The 18,817-nt window shown below is 36.8% G+C and overlaps 2 protein-coding genes and 1 pseudogene across 2 annotated transcripts; 1 reads left to right on the top strand and 2 right to left on the bottom strand.

Annotated features, from left to right (window-relative positions):
• Positions 1–204: 204 nt before the first annotated feature.
• Positions 205–2,753, bottom strand: LOC137729075 (E3 ubiquitin-protein ligase RMA1H1-like). Its single transcript, XM_068467897.1, has 2 exons — positions 2,588–2,753; positions 205–1,194 (listed from the first exon to the last, which is right to left on the bottom strand). Exon 2 carries the CDS (start codon positions 1,152–1,154, stop codon positions 426–428), a length of 729 nt encoding a protein of 242 aa, XP_068323998.1. The 5' UTR covers positions 1,155–1,194; positions 2,588–2,753; the 3' UTR covers positions 205–425.
• An 11,500-nt stretch (positions 2,754–14,253) lies between these two features.
• LOC137728554 (uncharacterized) lies at positions 14,254–15,936 on the top strand. Its single transcript, XM_068467309.1, is given in 5 exon segments — positions 14,254–14,448; positions 14,603–14,696; positions 15,535–15,594; positions 15,673–15,764; positions 15,850–15,936. Coding segments are annotated over 5 exon segments (528 nt in total).
• Positions 15,937–16,211: 275 nt separating this feature from the next.
• LOC137727877 (protein LOL2-like) lies at positions 16,212–18,671 on the bottom strand (annotated as a pseudogene).
• Between the last annotated feature and the right edge of the window lie 146 nt (positions 18,672–18,817).

The following is an 18,817-nucleotide window of genomic DNA, read 5'->3' as shown; positions in this document are numbered from 1 at the left end:
CCGTGGATTCCTGCCAAATCGGGCTCCCCCTTGGAGCTCAGTGGCCTAAGTTTTGTTTGTTATGCTAACAATTTGGGAAATTATGACGTGCTTAATGCCACTTGAATTTTTACTAAATATTAGTTTTAAAAATATTTTCACCTAAAACGTTTTCAATCATTTTAAAAATATTTCCAAACGAGCTCTATATTTGTTACGTTCATCTATAATAACTTATACTTTGGTTTAAACTAAAATCCATACAACATAATATGATTCGATCATGGAATTTTCTAAAAAATTTCAACGCACATCCAGCCGTTAGAAATTTCTAGCATCATTACTACCTCTTATATTTCACATCTAATTTCATCTATCTAAGTTCACAAGCGTTAATTATACAGTAACAAAATGGCAGAGAAGGAGAATGACCTAATCTCTGAACTTCAGAAGACAAGAAGGCACAAAAGTAAGCAACAGAAGAGGAAAATAGATATTCTGTTTAGTGACTTGTCTGCCTGCATCTCCTGCCTCCTGAGCCTTGGACTACTACTTCCCGTTCGGTGATACGAATTCGGATACGCATATAAGCTCTCTGAGTTTCCGAACACCCTTGCATAAACCATTTCTCCAAATACACCAGCCGCCGGATGGTGGATACCTGCCATTGCAGTGCCTCCGGGGTCAAGGAGTGGCGAGGAAGGATGTTCCCCAAAACTGCCGTATGATTGGGGGTTATATTGTTGGTTCTGATAAGGGTTACGATATGGAAGTTGCTGGACGGTCTGAGAGGTGCTAGATATGAGAGCTTGCACATCACATGCTGATGGTCTGGGCGGTATTACCATTCCCCTGTAGAGTGTCATCTTTCCTTCAAGCTCAGGTTCAGAAGTTGTTTGGCCCCGGCCGTAAAGTGGGACCACGGTGGTGTGCGATATATCAGCCTTGCAAACAGGGCACTGAGGGCACTCATCGGAGGCAAGGGAGGCACTCTGAACGTGAAGCCATTTGTAGATGCAAGGCCAGCAAAACAGATGGCCGCAGAAGGTGACCACTGGCTCGTGCGCAAATTCTAAGCAGATGTTGCAGTCATAGCCACCTTTGGAATTTTCTGAATCTGTTGTTGCCCCCGATACGGATCTGCATTCGTGTGCAAAGTATTGCTGCAAGGCCATTTTTTCGGTTTTTTTAATTTTTGTTTTTTTTTCACCAGTACTGCAAAAGATAAGATAAATGAAACCAGTTCAGTACCATGAGTTTTTTGAAGGTCCCTCATCTGATGACCTTGCAAAACAATCAGACTGAAAATTAACAAATGGAAGACAAGACAAATGCTTGCGAGAGAGGAAAAAGTTAAAATAATATAGCAGTGCACCACCACGTTGTGAGAGACAAATGAAACCAATTTAGATACAACGGTCATAGCACCTGGGAGTTTCAATCCATTCATATAGGTTCACATAACATATATGGCTGCAGATTAAAGGAAACATGGAAAAAAAGTTTCACTTAATAAATCCGAGTGATCCAAAAATCTGCACCGGATCAAGAATGCTACCCGCTTTTGTCACCGGAAACTGTTATACACGCACATCTCTCAACCAAGTTCACACTCACCATTCTACCTAACACAGACAGTTATGTTTGAGTTGACATCCAACCAAATTGATTAGCCGCAAGAATTCCTCAGCTTAATGAAGGACATAGAGGAATCTAAATTGCTGTAGAACAGTGAAGGAAAAAATGCCTACTGACGAGGAAACTGAACCGATCCCGAACCCTCCATCAAGCACAACACAAAATTAAACAACAACGCTTTCGGGATATTCTACCACCCCGGCTCTATAGCAGACACAGGTATGAAATGAGGGATTAAACCGACCTCATTTTGATATAACACTTAGCTGATCAGCCTTGTTTGAGAGTATACATCTCACTACACCCTCAAATTGTGGGGAAACCCTCCAGCTACAACAATCAGAGAAAATCATAATAGAATACGGGTAGAACCACACACTATAAACTTCGAAAACACGAAGATGCACACCTACATGCCCCTAAACAGGTAAAACCAAGTTTCATCAAGCTCAACATGCACTTAGAAACCACTTCTCACAAAACTATCATAAAATTGAACAGGATTGACTCACAGAAAACCCCATAAACCTCACATATCTCTTGGCTTACAACATAGTGTCAGATTAATGTAAACCAAGCATTCAATCTTCTGGCACCATATCCACACCCCCACAAAAAAAAAAAAAAAAAACCACCCCTTTGTTGTGTTGGATAAAGGCAAATGCTTGAGAATTGTTTCCCAAAGAAACAAACTTCCCAAGCATTTCCATTTTGTCTTCCCCCAAACCAGTTTCCCAGCAACCAAACAAACCCAAAAATCCAAACAGTGATGAAACCGAAAGCAGAAACAAAGCTAGATCTGCGGCTCAACAAACCAAAACACACCACCATCCCCACAAAACCCAAAACCCACAAATTTCACACGGATTTCAACGTCCCCTTCAAGTTTTTTCATCTTAACAGAAAAAAATCAAGGTGCAGTTCAGGAACAAATGCAGCTAAAAAAGGAAAAATTTCTTGACAAACGTACCGTGAATAGAAACTCAGAAGATCGGCACAGCAATCGTTTTCAATCCTTGAGAGCTTCCTTCCACCAAAGCTTCAATCTTTCTTTCTGGGTATCTTCGAGAATTTGCAATTCGAGCTTAAATGGCGATTTTTAGCAGAGAGAGCTTTGATCAGGAGGAGGGGGTAGCCGTTTCGTTCGTCCTGCTTTTATAGACAAATCCAGTAATTACTGTGCATCTCCATTCTCAAGTTCCGATTTCCACTGCTTGGTGCGCGCGTGAGTTTAGATTTTTGTAGGTATATACGGATTTTGTCTTCGGATAATAATTTGGTAAATGCAGTATTTTCGGGGTCAGGATTCGGTAAATGTAAACTGGTCAAAAGTTGGACTCTTTTTTTTTTTTTTTTTTTTTTTTAATAAGAAGTTGGCAAAATATAGACAGGTAGATATTCTTGTGTTGTATTTAGTGCAACCATGTGTGTGTTATAAAAATAAAACTAAATTAAAAGATTTTATATATATAGTTTTTACTAAACGGATATAGGTTTTTTCTCAAAGACAATACCTAAGGTAACGATGAATTAGGTAGTAGAGAAATTTCGAGGTCAAGTCATTGTACAATTATAGTTGCCTACACTTCATTTGCAATTTCGCATAATCAAAATGAAAGAACCTAGTCCTAAATAGAGAACTCCTATCCATTTAAACACCAATGACACCCAAAATTTATTGGAGAAAACTAAAGTACAACAAAGGAGACATGAAAACAAACTAAATGAAAATAATACAAAATAGAAAGAAAAAAAAAACCGAAGGCGAGCGAAATGAGAGCAGTTCAATCTATAAAAGGGTTGTGGGAGACTAATACAAGCAGGTATAAAATAAATTCAAGTACAAATTGCAGGGCGTATCAACGGTCCCCCCTGCCGAGGGTTGCTTGTGGCTTGGTAATTGTCTATGGTACCTCAAGTTTCTCCATTTTTGCGAACTTAATGACAATAAGTGCTTAAGAAAGCTCTATGCTAGCTTACACTAATTAATGGCAGATTTAGAAATTTGTTTTTAACAAAATAACTATACTCACATATAACAAAAAAAAATTATTATTCTTGAGTAAGAATATATAGTTGGTTGATATGATTGAATACACCAAAGAATTTTTCAATTGCCATATAGCTACATTAAAGAGGAGAGGAGAAGATAGTCTCGCAATGGACTATCAGTAATATGATTTAAATTTATCTTTAATAAAAATTGAATCTAAAATCTCTTACTTATAAATTAAAAAAAATTATCATTAAATCATAATACTAAATGATTTCAATTGCCCTAATTAACACATCGAGTATCTGGGAATTAGTGTACGAAGGCCCTTTGTCCTACTCCTTGACCATATAACCGAATCCCACACCTCTGCCCAATTTATTCAATAATAATGATGAAATTGACATAAAGTAAAAAGAAAATAGTAATGTACACATATAATAAAGGCGGCTTTAAGTGAAAACAAATATAATCAAAGGTGCCGGTCCCCATGTTTCTAACTTTTCTTTTAGGTGGCGTTTGTTTGCCCTCACTAACTCGGATTGGACTGGACTGGACTAGCTATTAGTCCAATACTGTGTTTGTTCCATGCTGGGACTAACATTAATGAGACTAAAGGGGACTAGCATGGACAAAACCCTTCACTAAGAGGTCTTAGTGAGACCCCCCAATAACCATGGGACTAGCTAAGACTATCCTCTATTTCTTGTCCTTGTCATGCTCAATGACCACTCCCGACAGACTCCTCGTCATCGCCGGTCATCTAGATCAATCATTAACTTCCCGACTCTCTTTCAGATCCATTTCACAACCAACTTTCATATAAAATATACCAAATTGAAGCTGGGAGTGACAAGATTACGATTTTACTTGAATCGAGGCCAAAATGTGGTCGAATGTGGCCGGAAAATGGCCTGGAAGTCTCGGCCTGTTTGGGCTTCTTCAAATCCATGACAAATTCGAGCATGCATAGCTAAGATCTCGGTCCAGGGATGGTGATGAATTTTTTGGCAGTGCTAACTTCATCCAATTTAATGAGGGTTGGTCAAAAAATACATCGGGAAACCTGCAACTCGTCGGGAAAATTGGAGCCGTGAGGTTCCGTTCGAACAACGCATAGCTAGAGAGGGAGGGAGGACAGAGAAATAGAGATTGGAATCAATAAGGAGTTTGACCAGGAATGAGAAAGAGACATGAATTGAGAGGTCTGAGAGGAAAAAAAGAGGGAGAGGGTGGGACGATGAGAGAAGAGGAAAAGAGTGGGACGGAAATGGTAGGAAAAGATGGAGAAAAAGATAAGATCATAATAAAATATTAATAATTTATATATTAAATAAAATAATATTAGAATTTGTTATTATCCAGCTTCTTAGTCCAATACTGCACCAAACGCTTCACTAAGTTAGTCCAGTTTAGTCTAGTCTAAGCCAGTCCAGCTTAGTCCTTGAAGCTAATCTAGTCCGAGATAGTCCGGCGCAACAAACGCCCCCTTAGAACTTTACAAACGGAGTGAGATTTTTTCCCCCCTTATTTTCATTCCTTTTCCTCCTTTTCTCTCACAAAATATTTTTTTGTTTTTTTTCTGATTATTAAAAAATTAACACAAAAGGTTAACGTGACTTAACCGTAATCATTCAAATAAAATGAAAGGAAAGGCGATGGAGACTAGAAGGGTAGAGAATCCTACTCCTTTACAAACAAGTCACATGGTAATATTTTTGCTATCCCACGCATAAAGTAATGGTAATGTTCGCCACTCTGATTTTAAATGCTATAAAATAATCGTTGTATCATAACACGGTTGTTCGATGTTGTACTCCCACTTAAGCCTTAGAAGATCTTTATAGTATCAATTCATTTCAAAATCTATGAAGTGGACATACACAAATAAGTGAGGTGGTGAGTATTACCTTCACTTGATGACGGAGAGCAAACATTCACCCTGATTCAATAAACGTTATAGGGACCCACCCTTTGTTGCATTATGGTGCATTTTTGCTTACCATCTTCAAGTGATGGTAATGATCATCATTTTATTTTGAGTTTAAATTTCAAGATTTGTGTAATGAATATACACAAATTTAAAAGAATTTAACCTTATCTCACGAGAATAAATATGGTGGCAAGCAAAATTGAACCGTAAACATATTTGCTTTGTAATTTAGCCAATCACACGAGGACAAGTAAGTAACATGACCCGATGGATTATTAAACCAAATTACTGTCCGAAGACGGCACTAAAGTCACAAATTCACATGACTCACAACAGAGTTTACTAAAGTAATGCCGTTGAAGTGATAAATAATTGTCCCTTTTTTATTCTTTGTTCAATAAATTATTGTCTGATTAGCGAATAAAAAATTAAATAACAACAAAGATAAATAATATTTAATAATTAAACTAAGTCGAACAATTTCCTCACCGTGTTACTTTTGTCATCTGCTTTCCCCATCGTCACCGTCCCCTTCTAGAAGCCGGAAGGGAGCCGCAGCTTGTGAAAGATCCATCTCTCACGTATGAAATTGTTTTTTTTTTCTTTATTTGGGTTCACATATTTATAGACAGCCTACAACTATACATAACATCATTTGCGAAGACAATGAAGCTCTGACGTTGAAGAAACATGAGTGGTTTATTTTAATAATGCATTATGAATACCATAGTAAATGCTTATGACAATCGTTCATGTGAATAACTAACACATGTAGATAGGATGACGAAACTACCAGATAAAGCTCGAGAGGCAGTGGCAGATGTATCAAATTTTTCTTTTTTGCGGGGTGGGGTCAATGAGAATAGCGTTGTGCACAAAAATTTTTGGACAGAAGACTAAGCAAATTGGCATTTCATAGAGTTTTGGTAGGTCTGAAGTCATTTGTCAAGTCATATTGCATGTTTGTCGACATATGCCAATAGCCTTTGAGCGAACATGTTGATTGATGTCAATAGGTGTTGGGCGAGCATGCCGACAAATGTCAACATATGCCGAGTGAGTATATCGAAAGATGCCCATAGCAACACATAAGGCATGAGGCTAGCAGCTAGTCTACTTAGTGTCCATAGGGGCAATTTGTCGAGCAGTTAACGAACAACTTTCAAGGACATCTCAGTTTTTCAAGGAGTAACACCCAACTCTTCCGTATAAACTTTTTAAGTTATGAGGGGTCAGTTGACCCACATTGCCTCAAGGTAGATCCACCCCTGTCGAGAGGGATATTTGCCCCCAGTAGAAAAATCTACGTAGGAGCTGGTGTATAATGTAGTTGACTCCACCCCCTTGTTACACAAGGGGGTCCAAATCTTCCTATGAGATTTTCCTTGAGCACGGTTATCATATAGCAGGAAGATAAAAAATGCCTCAAAGAAGTAGAGGCAGCGTACGTAGGTGCCCAAGGGCAATTGTCTGGTTCATCTTGCTCTCGAGAGGAAATTTTCCTGAATCCGCCCCTACGTGCCAAATGCAAAATGATTGGTTCATTTTATCGGAAAAAAAAAAAATTATGAATCACTGTACATGTGTCTGGCACGAAGGAGCACAATAAAGTAGTGGAGTCATGTTAGTTAGCCCATGCCCCCTTTGAAAAAACCAGTGATGTGAGAAGGGGAAGTGGACATTAAATTGTATTGGTGAGATTAAAGTACGCAACGGGAACATATATATATATATATATATATATATATATATATAAAAGAAATCTTTAAGTGAATGAATTTTCATTTTTTTTTTTAAATAGAGATTAGTTATGGTGTTCACACCACATCAAACTTTAACGATCAAAATTATCTATTTTTCAAGTTGCATCTTATAGATCACCTTTGCAAAGTATTAGCCAAATCAGAAATGTAAAAAATATCTAATTGAGTTCAAAGAAATTAACGAATAATTTTGTTATATAAAAAACAATGAAATTTTATCTTAATAATTAAATAGGCAAATGATTTCGGATTGAATTGAATTTTTGTAAGCATGATCCAGGAAACGGGACTTACAAAATAAAATGTTTGGATCGTTGAAGTTCAATGTGAAGTAGGTCCCACACCTAATCCCCAATTTTCCAAAAAAAAAAAAAAAAAAAAAAAAATTCCTTTGCATAAAGGGCATATATATATATATATACGAGACTGCAGGGAAAGCATGAATTGCATGGGATGAAAGCTCCCTACCCGGCCCTCCTTCTAGAAGACTTAGCCGATGAATTGCACTGGATGAAAGCTCCCCTGGCCCTCCTTCTAGAAGACATCCCGACTTTGTGATAAGGAGAGTAATTGTAGAGCAAAGTAGTGCACATGGCGCAACCAGACATTTTTGTGTTGTCAAACTCATGCCTATAACGGCAATTATAATACTTCGGTACTCGGTAATATTAGGAATATTAAATTTATAGATCAAATTCTGTAATTCGAATGACATAAACTTTAATGATTGTAAGTGTTAATTAACATATTTATTTTTTATTTGTGAGAATCATTTTGTTTCCAAATTTAGTTTACGAATTTAATCTACCTAACATTACTCTAGATACTCATTAGTGAGTATCTTTGACAAAAAAAAAAAAAAAAAAATTAGTATCCCCTATGGGAATATTTTTGCTCATCATCTTTAAGTGGTGGTAATACTCATTATCCAATTTATCACCGTTAGATGAATTTAAATTTTGAGATTTGTGTTCATACATTACACATATATCGAAATTTAAACTCATATATAAATAAGGTAGTAAGCATTACTACCACTTGAAGGTAGTGATCTAAAATGCACCCTATCTCATATACTTACTTTTTGATTATGGCCTAATGAATTTTTAACAATTGTTAATCGCTTTAAAGAATAATAGACATATTATTTAATTTTCTTAGACCTTAAAAAACGAAGAAACATGTTACATATTTTGATTTGGCCAAATCAAAAAGTAAGTGTACAAGTAGTACCTAAGTACTATTTTGCAGATAATGCCTGTTGCATGCATCATCACCCGAATACATTCATAATCAAAATATTTTCTTTTTAAATAAGTAAAGAGATATTTAAATTCGAGTACAAAGAAAAAAACATACTGATCTAGCCAATTTATCTAAGCTAGTATCTACTATAATTTAAATACTTATTAAAAAAAAAAAAGGGCAAACTATAGAATATTTATAAAATTCAATTAAGACCGCAGAGCAGAAACAAAGTTATCTCATGCACAACAACGATTAGGCATCAAGCTCCTTACAAGTAGCATGTCTTCAACATTTGAAACATCATCCGAGAATGAAGACAATTTATTTTAAAAAAAAATACTTGATTAATTTTTAGACTAGTACTTGTTGATTTTTGTTCTTTTGGTATGTGCACACATACAATTCTCATGCCCATGCCTCAACAAATGGTGGAGAATTGTCCTTCCATCAATGTGAGATTCATTCTCTACACTCTTTTGTGTGTGATGAATTTTCAAGTCTAACATGTGGACAACACATTGGGATGATGTGAAACGTGTGTGGTCGTTTGACTTCACACGTGGGATAACCTGCTCTGATACCATGAAGAAAGTTGAAGTTTCACCATAAAACTAATTGGCAATATGAAGAGTAGCCTATACTTATAAGTTCATTCAAAGTCTCTCATCCTATCAATATTAGATTCATTCTCAACAAATGACAAAATATTTACAAAGTTCTACAATAAATTTATCACATTCGCGATAGTCTAACGATAACGGTTAGGCATCAAGCTCTTTATAAGTAAAACGTCTCCTGATATTCACGCGAGTCGCACTTGAAACATCATTTGATAGTGAAAACAAATACAAATGTTATTAAAAAAAAAAGACTTATAATTGAAATACTTGATTAATTTTTAGACTAGTACTCGTCTTTTCCATATCTTTCGTCTCTAAAAGGTTTTCTCGCGAGCCTAACCTAATAGGAAGGTTGCTGAGTCAAGTCAAATACAGGAATGTTGATCTTTTTGTTCTTTTGGTGTATGCACACATAGAATTCTCATGCACATGCCTCACCTGGTGGTGGAGAATTGTCCTTCCACATGAATCATAGCTTATTTTGTTCTTGGTCTCTCATCCCCTTTTTTTCCTCGTGGTGGACAGAAATCCACGAGAAAGGTGAAGTACTTGAGTCACACACGCAGAGTTCCCTAGCTAGCAAAAGTTTGAAACATTAAAAGTCAAGTGCACTTCTTCTATCTTGGACACATCTGCAAACAATGTGTGCGTTTGTCGCGAGTCTTTGTTTTTTTCTAACCTCCAAGCATGCATGCACATGCCAACTTGCAACACTTACATAAATTCAACTATGTTCTTAAGTCTCGTGTGGAAGTGTTTTCAAAATGATTGAAAACGTTTTTGATAATAACGTTTTTGAAATTAATCCTTAATAAAAATGCAAGTGAATTCTGAAAAAATACTTGAAGTGCTTTTAAAACCAAAAGTGGAATTGAAAGTTAAAACATCGCAATTCAAGTAATTACTAAAAGATGGTATATAACCGGTTTTCGCACCTCGTGGTTTGGAGGACTTGTAAACACTCCCCCTGACTGCCTATCTAGCCATTAGGAGTGCATGTAAGTTTGGCAGAATAATGTATGAAAATTCAGACTCGGATCCTCTCTAGACTTTTCTGTCCAAATTCGACGGATCAACTGATTCTGGCCATTAGATGTATATCCTACGGTGATGAATTAAATTTTCTTTTTTAATGGGTTTCTCTCCTCTCTCTTTCACGAGACTGAAACTACTAAAACTCGATCAAAAAATGTATCTAGTCTAAATAAACCATTTGCAGTACCTACCTACTATATATATTATGTGTCGTAATATAAGTTGTATGAATTTTTTGGGTTTAGGATCCCTTTCCACCTAATCCACCAAGTTCAGGATCCGGGTCGTTGAAATTTGATTCAACAGCTACAGTTATTATAACTTTTAAAAGGGGTTTCCTGTTTGTAGCTGTTAGATCAAATTTCAAGGGTTCGAATTCCAAATTTAGTGGATTAGGTGGAAAGGAATCCGGAGAGGATCCCTTCTGAATTTTTGCTTAGAATTGATGAATTTAATAAGAGGGATTTGGTGATGAAGAATTAGTTTTATAATGAACTTCTTGATTAGAAAAGGTTAGAAAATCTAGAGCTTTAAAAGGTCAGAATGGTTAAATTGTTGGAGAAGATTAGTAACCAACAAGGTGATGGCTGACGGATTTGGATCCTCTCCTAAGCTCAAGGTGAGGATCCTCCTGATCAAGGAGTGTGGATCGTTAGATGAAAATCCAACGGCTAAATTTATTATAACTTTAAAGGAACCCTCTGTTTGTAGTCGTTGAATTTTCATTCAACGGCCCATACTTCTTGATCAGAAGGATCCTTACCTTGGGCGCAGGAGAGGATCCAAATCCATGGCTGACAACCAGCCAAATGATTTGGTGCATATACACATCAAAAAGCATATCAAAGAAATATCAATCAGGGTTTCTTAGTTGGGAAAATCTAACAATTGTAGGTGAGAATTACAGTGACTGAATAATAGTATAATTTCTTAATTATTCAGTGCCTCTATAATTATTTTATTGTGTATGAAATCCCGCCGCAAGTTCCGTAGCTATACCGGCCTTTAATGGACGATGCTTGTGAAGTTTTAGAATTGATTTTTATTTTCTTTTTAAATACAACCGAAATTTATACTAAATTTAAAAAAGAGCGATCAAAGTTTCACATAGAACGGAGTGAGTTGAAATAAAGGATAATACTTTGATACTCACTTTGAGTACCTAATTTTTACTGACCACTGATGTGGCCCAATGTAACACCTATACATTAAATATTCTCTTAAACTCTCACTATTGTTGTAATCAAACACTCAATTTCTTCCATCATAAAACTAATTGATAATACCAATTAACAATATGAGAAGTAATCCAACTTCTTACATGTGGCCGTTTGGGGTTCACACATATGCTAATCTGCTCTGATAACATGAATAAATTTAAGGTTTCACCATAAAACTAATTGACAACATGAGAAATACCCAAACTTCTTATAAGTTATTGCATGGTTTGGTCCCTCAATAATTGAGACTTTGTCCTCAATAATTGAGACTTTGTCCTCACATTCTCACATTGGAAAAACACATTTTTTTTGTTAAAATATTTGTAGCCAACTTTTGTTACTATCTAACTACCGCATGATGACTCAATGGTTGAGGACGAATTCTCAGTCATATTTCACAAGACACGTCATGCGTTCGATTCTTGGTATTGGTGAATCACACGATGGTGGCCTGAGAAAGGCTGAAATGCCTTTATGACTCTTTTTGACTCCAAAAGGATAAACTGTCGTGACGAAATCACCAACTAATTTATTTAAAAAACACAGAAAAAGAGTTTCGTGACGAGCTTTGTAAAAACGAGAGAAAGATAAATTATTACACAGGGGGTACAAATAAATAATTTCTCAAGTCACCACACAGCACATACGGCCAAAGAAATATTGAAAGAAAATTAGCCACCGTATGTTTATACGAAATGACTGCCCGCCCCAAGGCAAGGGTCAGCAGAGAGCTTCATAGATGTCCCACTATTTGGGCAATGCGACGGAAATTGAACAACCACAACTGTCATTTTATGGAATTATTCTAGAGATGATGTTAACGAGTCGATGAGCTTTTTATCAAGAATGTCATTCTGTCATATAATATTATTCATTTATTATTATAAAAAATGTATGAATTTACTGTTTGTGTTTTATCAATCTTATCATCCACGTCTATACGGAATACGGTAACAAATAAAGTAATAATATTTTGTTGGTATAGTTATTTGTAACGATCACGCTTAAAAATCTATCTAAAAAGTCCTTGAACAACAAGTTCTCTCTCGACTGTCTTTAATAGGAATGCATAATGAACTTTTAGGGTTTAGACTAAATTGAAAATCAGCAACGAACTAATAACTTTCGATTTAGTCCTTGAAGAAGTTTTAGAATAGGCTTTTTAGCCAAACTAGTCTCTAAAATTAACATAACTCCTCATTTGGGTCTTTGAGATTTAAAATTAATATAAGTGATCCTAATATTATTCACCGTCAATCATTTTGGTTATTTCGTAAAAAATCTCCGTTAAATTGAGAGTATTTTTGTTAAATCAACCCCTCTACTTGAACTAGTGGTTTCTTCAATTCAATGGAAAATTTTCACAGAATGACCAAAATGATTGATGGTGGACAATCTCATAAACCACTTCTATTAGTTTTAAATCTCAATTACCAAAATAAAAAAGTTATGACAATCTCAGGACCATTTTGGCTTAAAAAACCTTTAGAATCTAATCCACTTGGGACCAAATAATACATTATAGATTGATGCATTATCCAACATTATGATTCTTAATTAAGTTTTCTACAATATGTTATTGATTTAAGTTACTGTTACAATGTTATTTCGAATACCGACAATTCTCTTTAAGTACACCAGTAGGGGGGTGGGGGCTGGGATTTACGAGAGTCTATAGACTTTAGATCAAAGGTGGACCAGACTAGATACCAAATCTACAATTTGAAATCGGATTCCTTTTTACTTTTCATATTTTTAGCTAAATTGACTACCGATGGTTTATATATAGGGACTAGGATGCTAATTCGCTTGGACATCGGGACCCATGACTCTAAGAGTGAGTTATTGACTTGCCGATATCGACCATTCCAAGTCCTCATATTCACAACGTTTAATATTTAACATAAATAATTAATCGACACTCAAGAATTAATCAATTAGTAAGTTATTTTTTTTGGTAAAAATCAATTAGTAAGTTAATACAACAATAATCATTCTTTTGGATATTTCATGTTTTAGGTACTCAATGAATTATCATACATGCATTCAAATTGAGAAGAGTATTCACGATAATTGAATAAATCAACTTACAATTTATGACGTGCGTAAATTTTTGCAAACAAATGATTGTAGCAAGCGTCATTTCCCTCATGGGTTCGTGCTTGCTTGTCTCGCTCCTAATGTAGGCCGACTCACATCATTTTTGTAAGTAAAATATGGAATTGGAAGAACTTATTTTCAATGGCTCGATCGTCCTTACACTAAGATCTTAAATAAATCTTTCGGTTATTAACAAATGACTGAACGATTCTGATTTAAGTGAAATTCTGTAAGAATGACTCGAAAGTAAAAACGTAGAATCGATTCATATTACGAGGTTGCTTCATGTAATAGGTAGTTAGGACAATATTAACTCACTAAATGTTTAATGCTTAAATGCTACTATACAGACATTTTCAAAGGGAAAAAAAAAAAGGAAAATTAATGAAAATAATTTGAAAACTTTGAGTTTTAACAATAAGGACAAAATAAAGGATAAAGTGAATAATATCAGGATTGACTTTTTAGTGTAAAAATATGGTTTTTCGTTAAAGTAAACAGTACCGGAAGTTTTTCGTTAAAGTTCCCAAAAAAATTTGTTTTCTTATTATTTGGCCCACTTATTATAGCCCAAAAGTGAGTTAAGGCCTGGCCCACTTATCAGTCGCAACTCGCGAGTGTAAAGAGCACCAAATTTGAATGCGCGGGAGAATCTCACCCAGTGACTCAAACGACCTTCATCAACCTCCGAACCAAAATCCTCAAGCTCCAAACGCTGACAACCATGTTGACCGCCAAAGCGAGCAACAAGAAGCGCAGGACCGAGCCGTGGATAGCGAATTCCGATCACTTCGATCTCGACCTCGACCTCTCCAAGTACGATTTTCCGATTCATCGATTCTTCTTCCTTCAATTTTTTCACATCAATGGTTTCTTCGCAACAAGTGAACTAATCGGGTACATTTTGTTTTCTTTACTTGTCAGGCAAAGTTTCGCTAAATCCCTTTCGAAGAGCTGTGGAAAAAACGACGGGTGATCCGGCACGAAATTTTTGAATATGTAGTTGTTATGTTGGAAGGCATTGTGTAATGCCCTAATTTATTGTTCTGATTAATTTGATTTTATGTATGCAGTGTGAGAACTGCTTGAAGACTGAAGCTATCAAGTTCCAAGCAGTTTATGAAAAGTTTTGAAAGGATCAAGCAAACCATCTGTAGGCCTTGAAAGGTAGTCCTAAACCCTAATAGGTCAGTTCTTGGCATACAGTATATGATCCAATCAGCATCACTCCTTGCATCGGTTTTGTCTTCGTAGTTCGTAGTATAAAAATTCAAGTCGATATAATCTGGTCACAGTAACTGAGAGAAAGGTAGTGCGACTAGGTTAACTATCAGAAACTGACTTATGTTTCTGCATACTTTTTGGTTCGTGGATAGGAGGTTTACTTTACATGTAGTTCTGTGGTCTCTCTCCGTTTTCCTGTACAAAAAAACGCCTTATCTCACTAATTGGAGCCGGCTATATGAATTCTAGAACGTCATTACGCTCGGTTTTGCGCCAAGTTTTCCGGTAGCTCCAAGTACTCAATGTTTTTTCTTAGTCTCTTTCCAAGTCTTCCTAGGTCTTTCTCTACCCCCTTTGCCTTGAGTCTCAGTCTTATAATCGCATCTTTTAACAGGAGTATTGGTAGGTCTTCAGTTCACATGTCCAAACCATCTTATCCGATTTTCTCTTATCTTATCTTCAACATCCACTCCTACTCTACCTCGAAAATTCTCATTCTTAATCTTGTCATATCTCATATGGACATATATTCAACGAAGCATTCTCATCTCCTTTTTCCTGTAAAAGTGAAATTAAAGATCATACCCGAACCGCAGTATAGGTCTTGCAATCATATAATCATGAATCTATGTGTAGACCCTCGATGTTGTTGGGCATTATTGTTCGGTTTTGGCAAAGGAAATGCTTCTGTTGAGCTATATCCAAAACGTAGGGAGAGAGAACAATGCAAATGACTGCTATTGGTCTTTGTTGATTACTAACTGTGGAAGTTGTTAGACAGGAATTATTTCGAAGTACGAAGAAGAGAAGGAAAGGCTCTGCGCACGATATGAACAATTGAGTAAGCAAAAGAAAACTCTCTCTCCTTACCGTGAAGTGGGAATCGGATATTGCTAATGTTCCGGTGGGTTGATGTCAGGGAAGAGAGAAGGGAGTTTGATTTCTGAGCATGAGAAAGGTTGCGCTGATAAAATTGCCAAACTGGAAGAGTCACTGAAAAAGAAGAAGCAGGTACCTCTCTCTCTCTCTCTCTCTCTCTCTCTCTCTCTGCAAACATGTCTCAAAACAAGATTTGTTCTTCTGTTTGCAATCACAGGACGACAGAACTTTCAGCGTTCTGAGAAAGACTCTTGGTTCGTTTTTGGACAATGGTTCCGACGACGACATCCCAGCAGATGATTGAAGATCACTTCAGAGTTCAAAAGGGCAGTGCTACGAATATTCAGCTGTTAAATCTCCGTTAACCCAAGGTGTTACGTTTGTTATTACTTTCAATATGATATAGTACATGGTTCTGCGTAGTTTTCTCAGTTTCGCTATGGTAGTGAACCGAAATTGTTGTTAATGTCCGTTAGTACCGTTGTACTATAATTTCCCATGACTTTCGAGAATGCTTCTCTCTTCGTCATGGGAATTGCTTGCACCCTAAGCATAGTAAAATTTTAGAGATCAGTGATCTTTGTTGGTTGTCACACAACATATCATTTCTCTCAAATAGTTTAGCTAACATAATGTCAAATCCGTCTCGTTACATTTTCGTCCGAAACAGCTTATTATGGCTCAACAGTTTAACTTCATATACAGTCGCAAATTAAATTTGGAGAAGAGTTGTTCATTGTCAATCGTACCAAGAAGATCCTTTCCTGCGAAGATCAAATCAACCAGTTCTGGTGTAAGCCCTTCGTTCTTCCCCAATCCATGCAACGGCAATATAAGGCAGAGTACTGCCAAGCTTCGGATGCTGGTTACAATTTCTGGACTGCCGCACTCGCATGAGCAGTTTAGTGAGCAGGATTAGGAGGAGCTGGTGATTGCCCCTGTTGGACGGACCATGGCGGGCGCTTGTTGTGTTCCTACAAAGAAACATTTCACATCCAATCACACAAATGAAACAAAAGCAATTGCATTCTAATCTACTTGCAATAACTATACAAATGACAGACAACTTATCTCAAAAGTGCTTTTCTTCTTATTCTCCCTTGTAATGATACTATATTGACTACTACCAACGAAACAACTCCATGAACGTACAACCACCACTATATGCTCACTGATTAAAAATATAACTTTCCTCATCGCATCATACCTATTGTGAAGTCTACAAAACCAAAACTTATACTTAGGGAAACATGCGAGAAGTATAACGACATAACTTAGTGATTATCCCGGAATATTGTTCTGAATGCTACCTCTTACAAATGGATTACAATCGCAACATACATAAATGAATGGCTCCGATATGTCTAGAGCACATACGTAACTATTTTACTTTTTCAAGTAAATTGTTTACTTACTCCAACTTCTGTCACAAAATTGCAAGAGGAACACCTGACGGACGCCGCTCCATATGGGTACATCAGCAACACTGCACAACTACCACATTTAACTTGTCCAACCTGATGAGCTGATAAAAGAAGAATCCATTAGAAACTAGAACATACATTTGCAGAAGAGAAAATGACACATTACTACGCAGACAATAGGCTCGAAGGCTCTGGTAACTGAAATCTATCAATCTACAAGAGAAGCAATAGAATTATAAATTACTCGCAATTCAGTGATGAGGAGTGTACGGGGCGAAAGACAAATTTTGTTCTCATAAGCATATTGCACTTGAAGCCAACTTCAACAACTTAAGTCCATGACTCAATTTTAAGTCCATGGGAATTTTTGGCGTAGAACCCAAGTATTGCACATTGCGTATGGACTGTGGAAATCACATTGAGTGAGGCACTGGAGGGCTCAATCAACTCAAAAGATCCGATCATCCGATCATATCTGTTAGAGTATTATTGCGAAATTTTCCTTTTTGAGGTTAGTTTAGGTCGCGCTTTAGCTTCACGTATGGCTTATTTGCAGGAATTTCAATGCCACCGCAACCTCTCTTTCCCTTTTTGCATTGCCGCCATATCTTTTAGCGCAAGATATAGAAAATCATCATAAATTATCGAAAACTAAGAAGAAAAGGAGAGAACAAAACATATATAGAAGCGTAACTTATTAGCCACTTAGTAATTGAAGGAAGAGAGAAGAACCTTCTAAAACAAAGTTGACTGTCTGACAGCACGAGCATTCGACATGTCTGGCTCCTCGTGGATACTTAAGCAGGCGGCGGCAAGAGCCACAAACCATTTGAGCTATTTCTACATCACAATCACACACCATGTGAGAAAACCTTGCACTATTTATTAATCCCACAATGAAATGAAAGGCTTTAAAGAATATTCTTCCAAATCCCCCTCCCCTTAAATCACGTCAACGTCCGGACGGGAGGGGATTTGGAGGGAAGGAATCCAGTTCCATTGAAATTTATGCACTGTAACCCAAATTATTCACTTTCCATTCCTACAGTAGAAACTTTTGCGACAAAGCAAGTGGGTAACTTTTTTTGGTCGATACAAGCGATATTCTACCTTAAATCTAAACTATTGGGGAAGGATTCGAACTCGGTTGCATAAAGAAAGCACATACGCTCTAGCCAACCTGGCCACACATATATGCGCCTAATTGGGTAACCTTTAAAATTAAAAGTGAACCCAACCCAGTTGCGGTTGCTAAATGCTAATCATAATCACATACAATACAACGAAGAATCCAAAAACCTTTTCCCTTTTCCAAGAAGAAGAAAAACCCAATTGATACGAATCTAAAACGGAAAGAGGCTGACTGACTCACCCGAAGGCGGTGATGGCTGTGCGGCGGTGGATTGGAGCTCCGGCTGCGGCGCTTCGTCTACCTCCACTTTGCTATCCATCCTTCTCCTATGTGCCTCTCTCTTGCTGTTGCTTGGCAGTTGGCACAAACGGCGGGTTGCAGAAAACGACGTGTCATGATACGATGTCGTTCTGGCGGCCAACATTAACTTAAATGCTGACCTTCAATTAAGAGGTAGATTTGTTGCCGTATTTTGATCGTACTGGATTTATACATTATTTTTCTCACTGTTATTTTTTCTCTGATAAATTATTTTACTTTCTACACGTCTATTTTGTTTCAATCTATCCCAAACTCATCCGTTATGTCTCACATTACCTCACTCCGTTAACTAGACCGAAAAGGACATT

The sequence above is a fragment of the Pyrus communis genome, chromosome 3 (assembly GCF_963583255.1).
Source record: "Pyrus communis chromosome 3, drPyrComm1.1, whole genome shotgun sequence".
NCBI lineage: Eukaryota > Viridiplantae > Streptophyta > Magnoliopsida > Rosales > Rosaceae > Pyrus > Pyrus communis.
The sequence above is the reverse complement of the archived record's forward strand: the minus strand, read 5'-3'. Positions and strand labels throughout refer to the sequence as shown.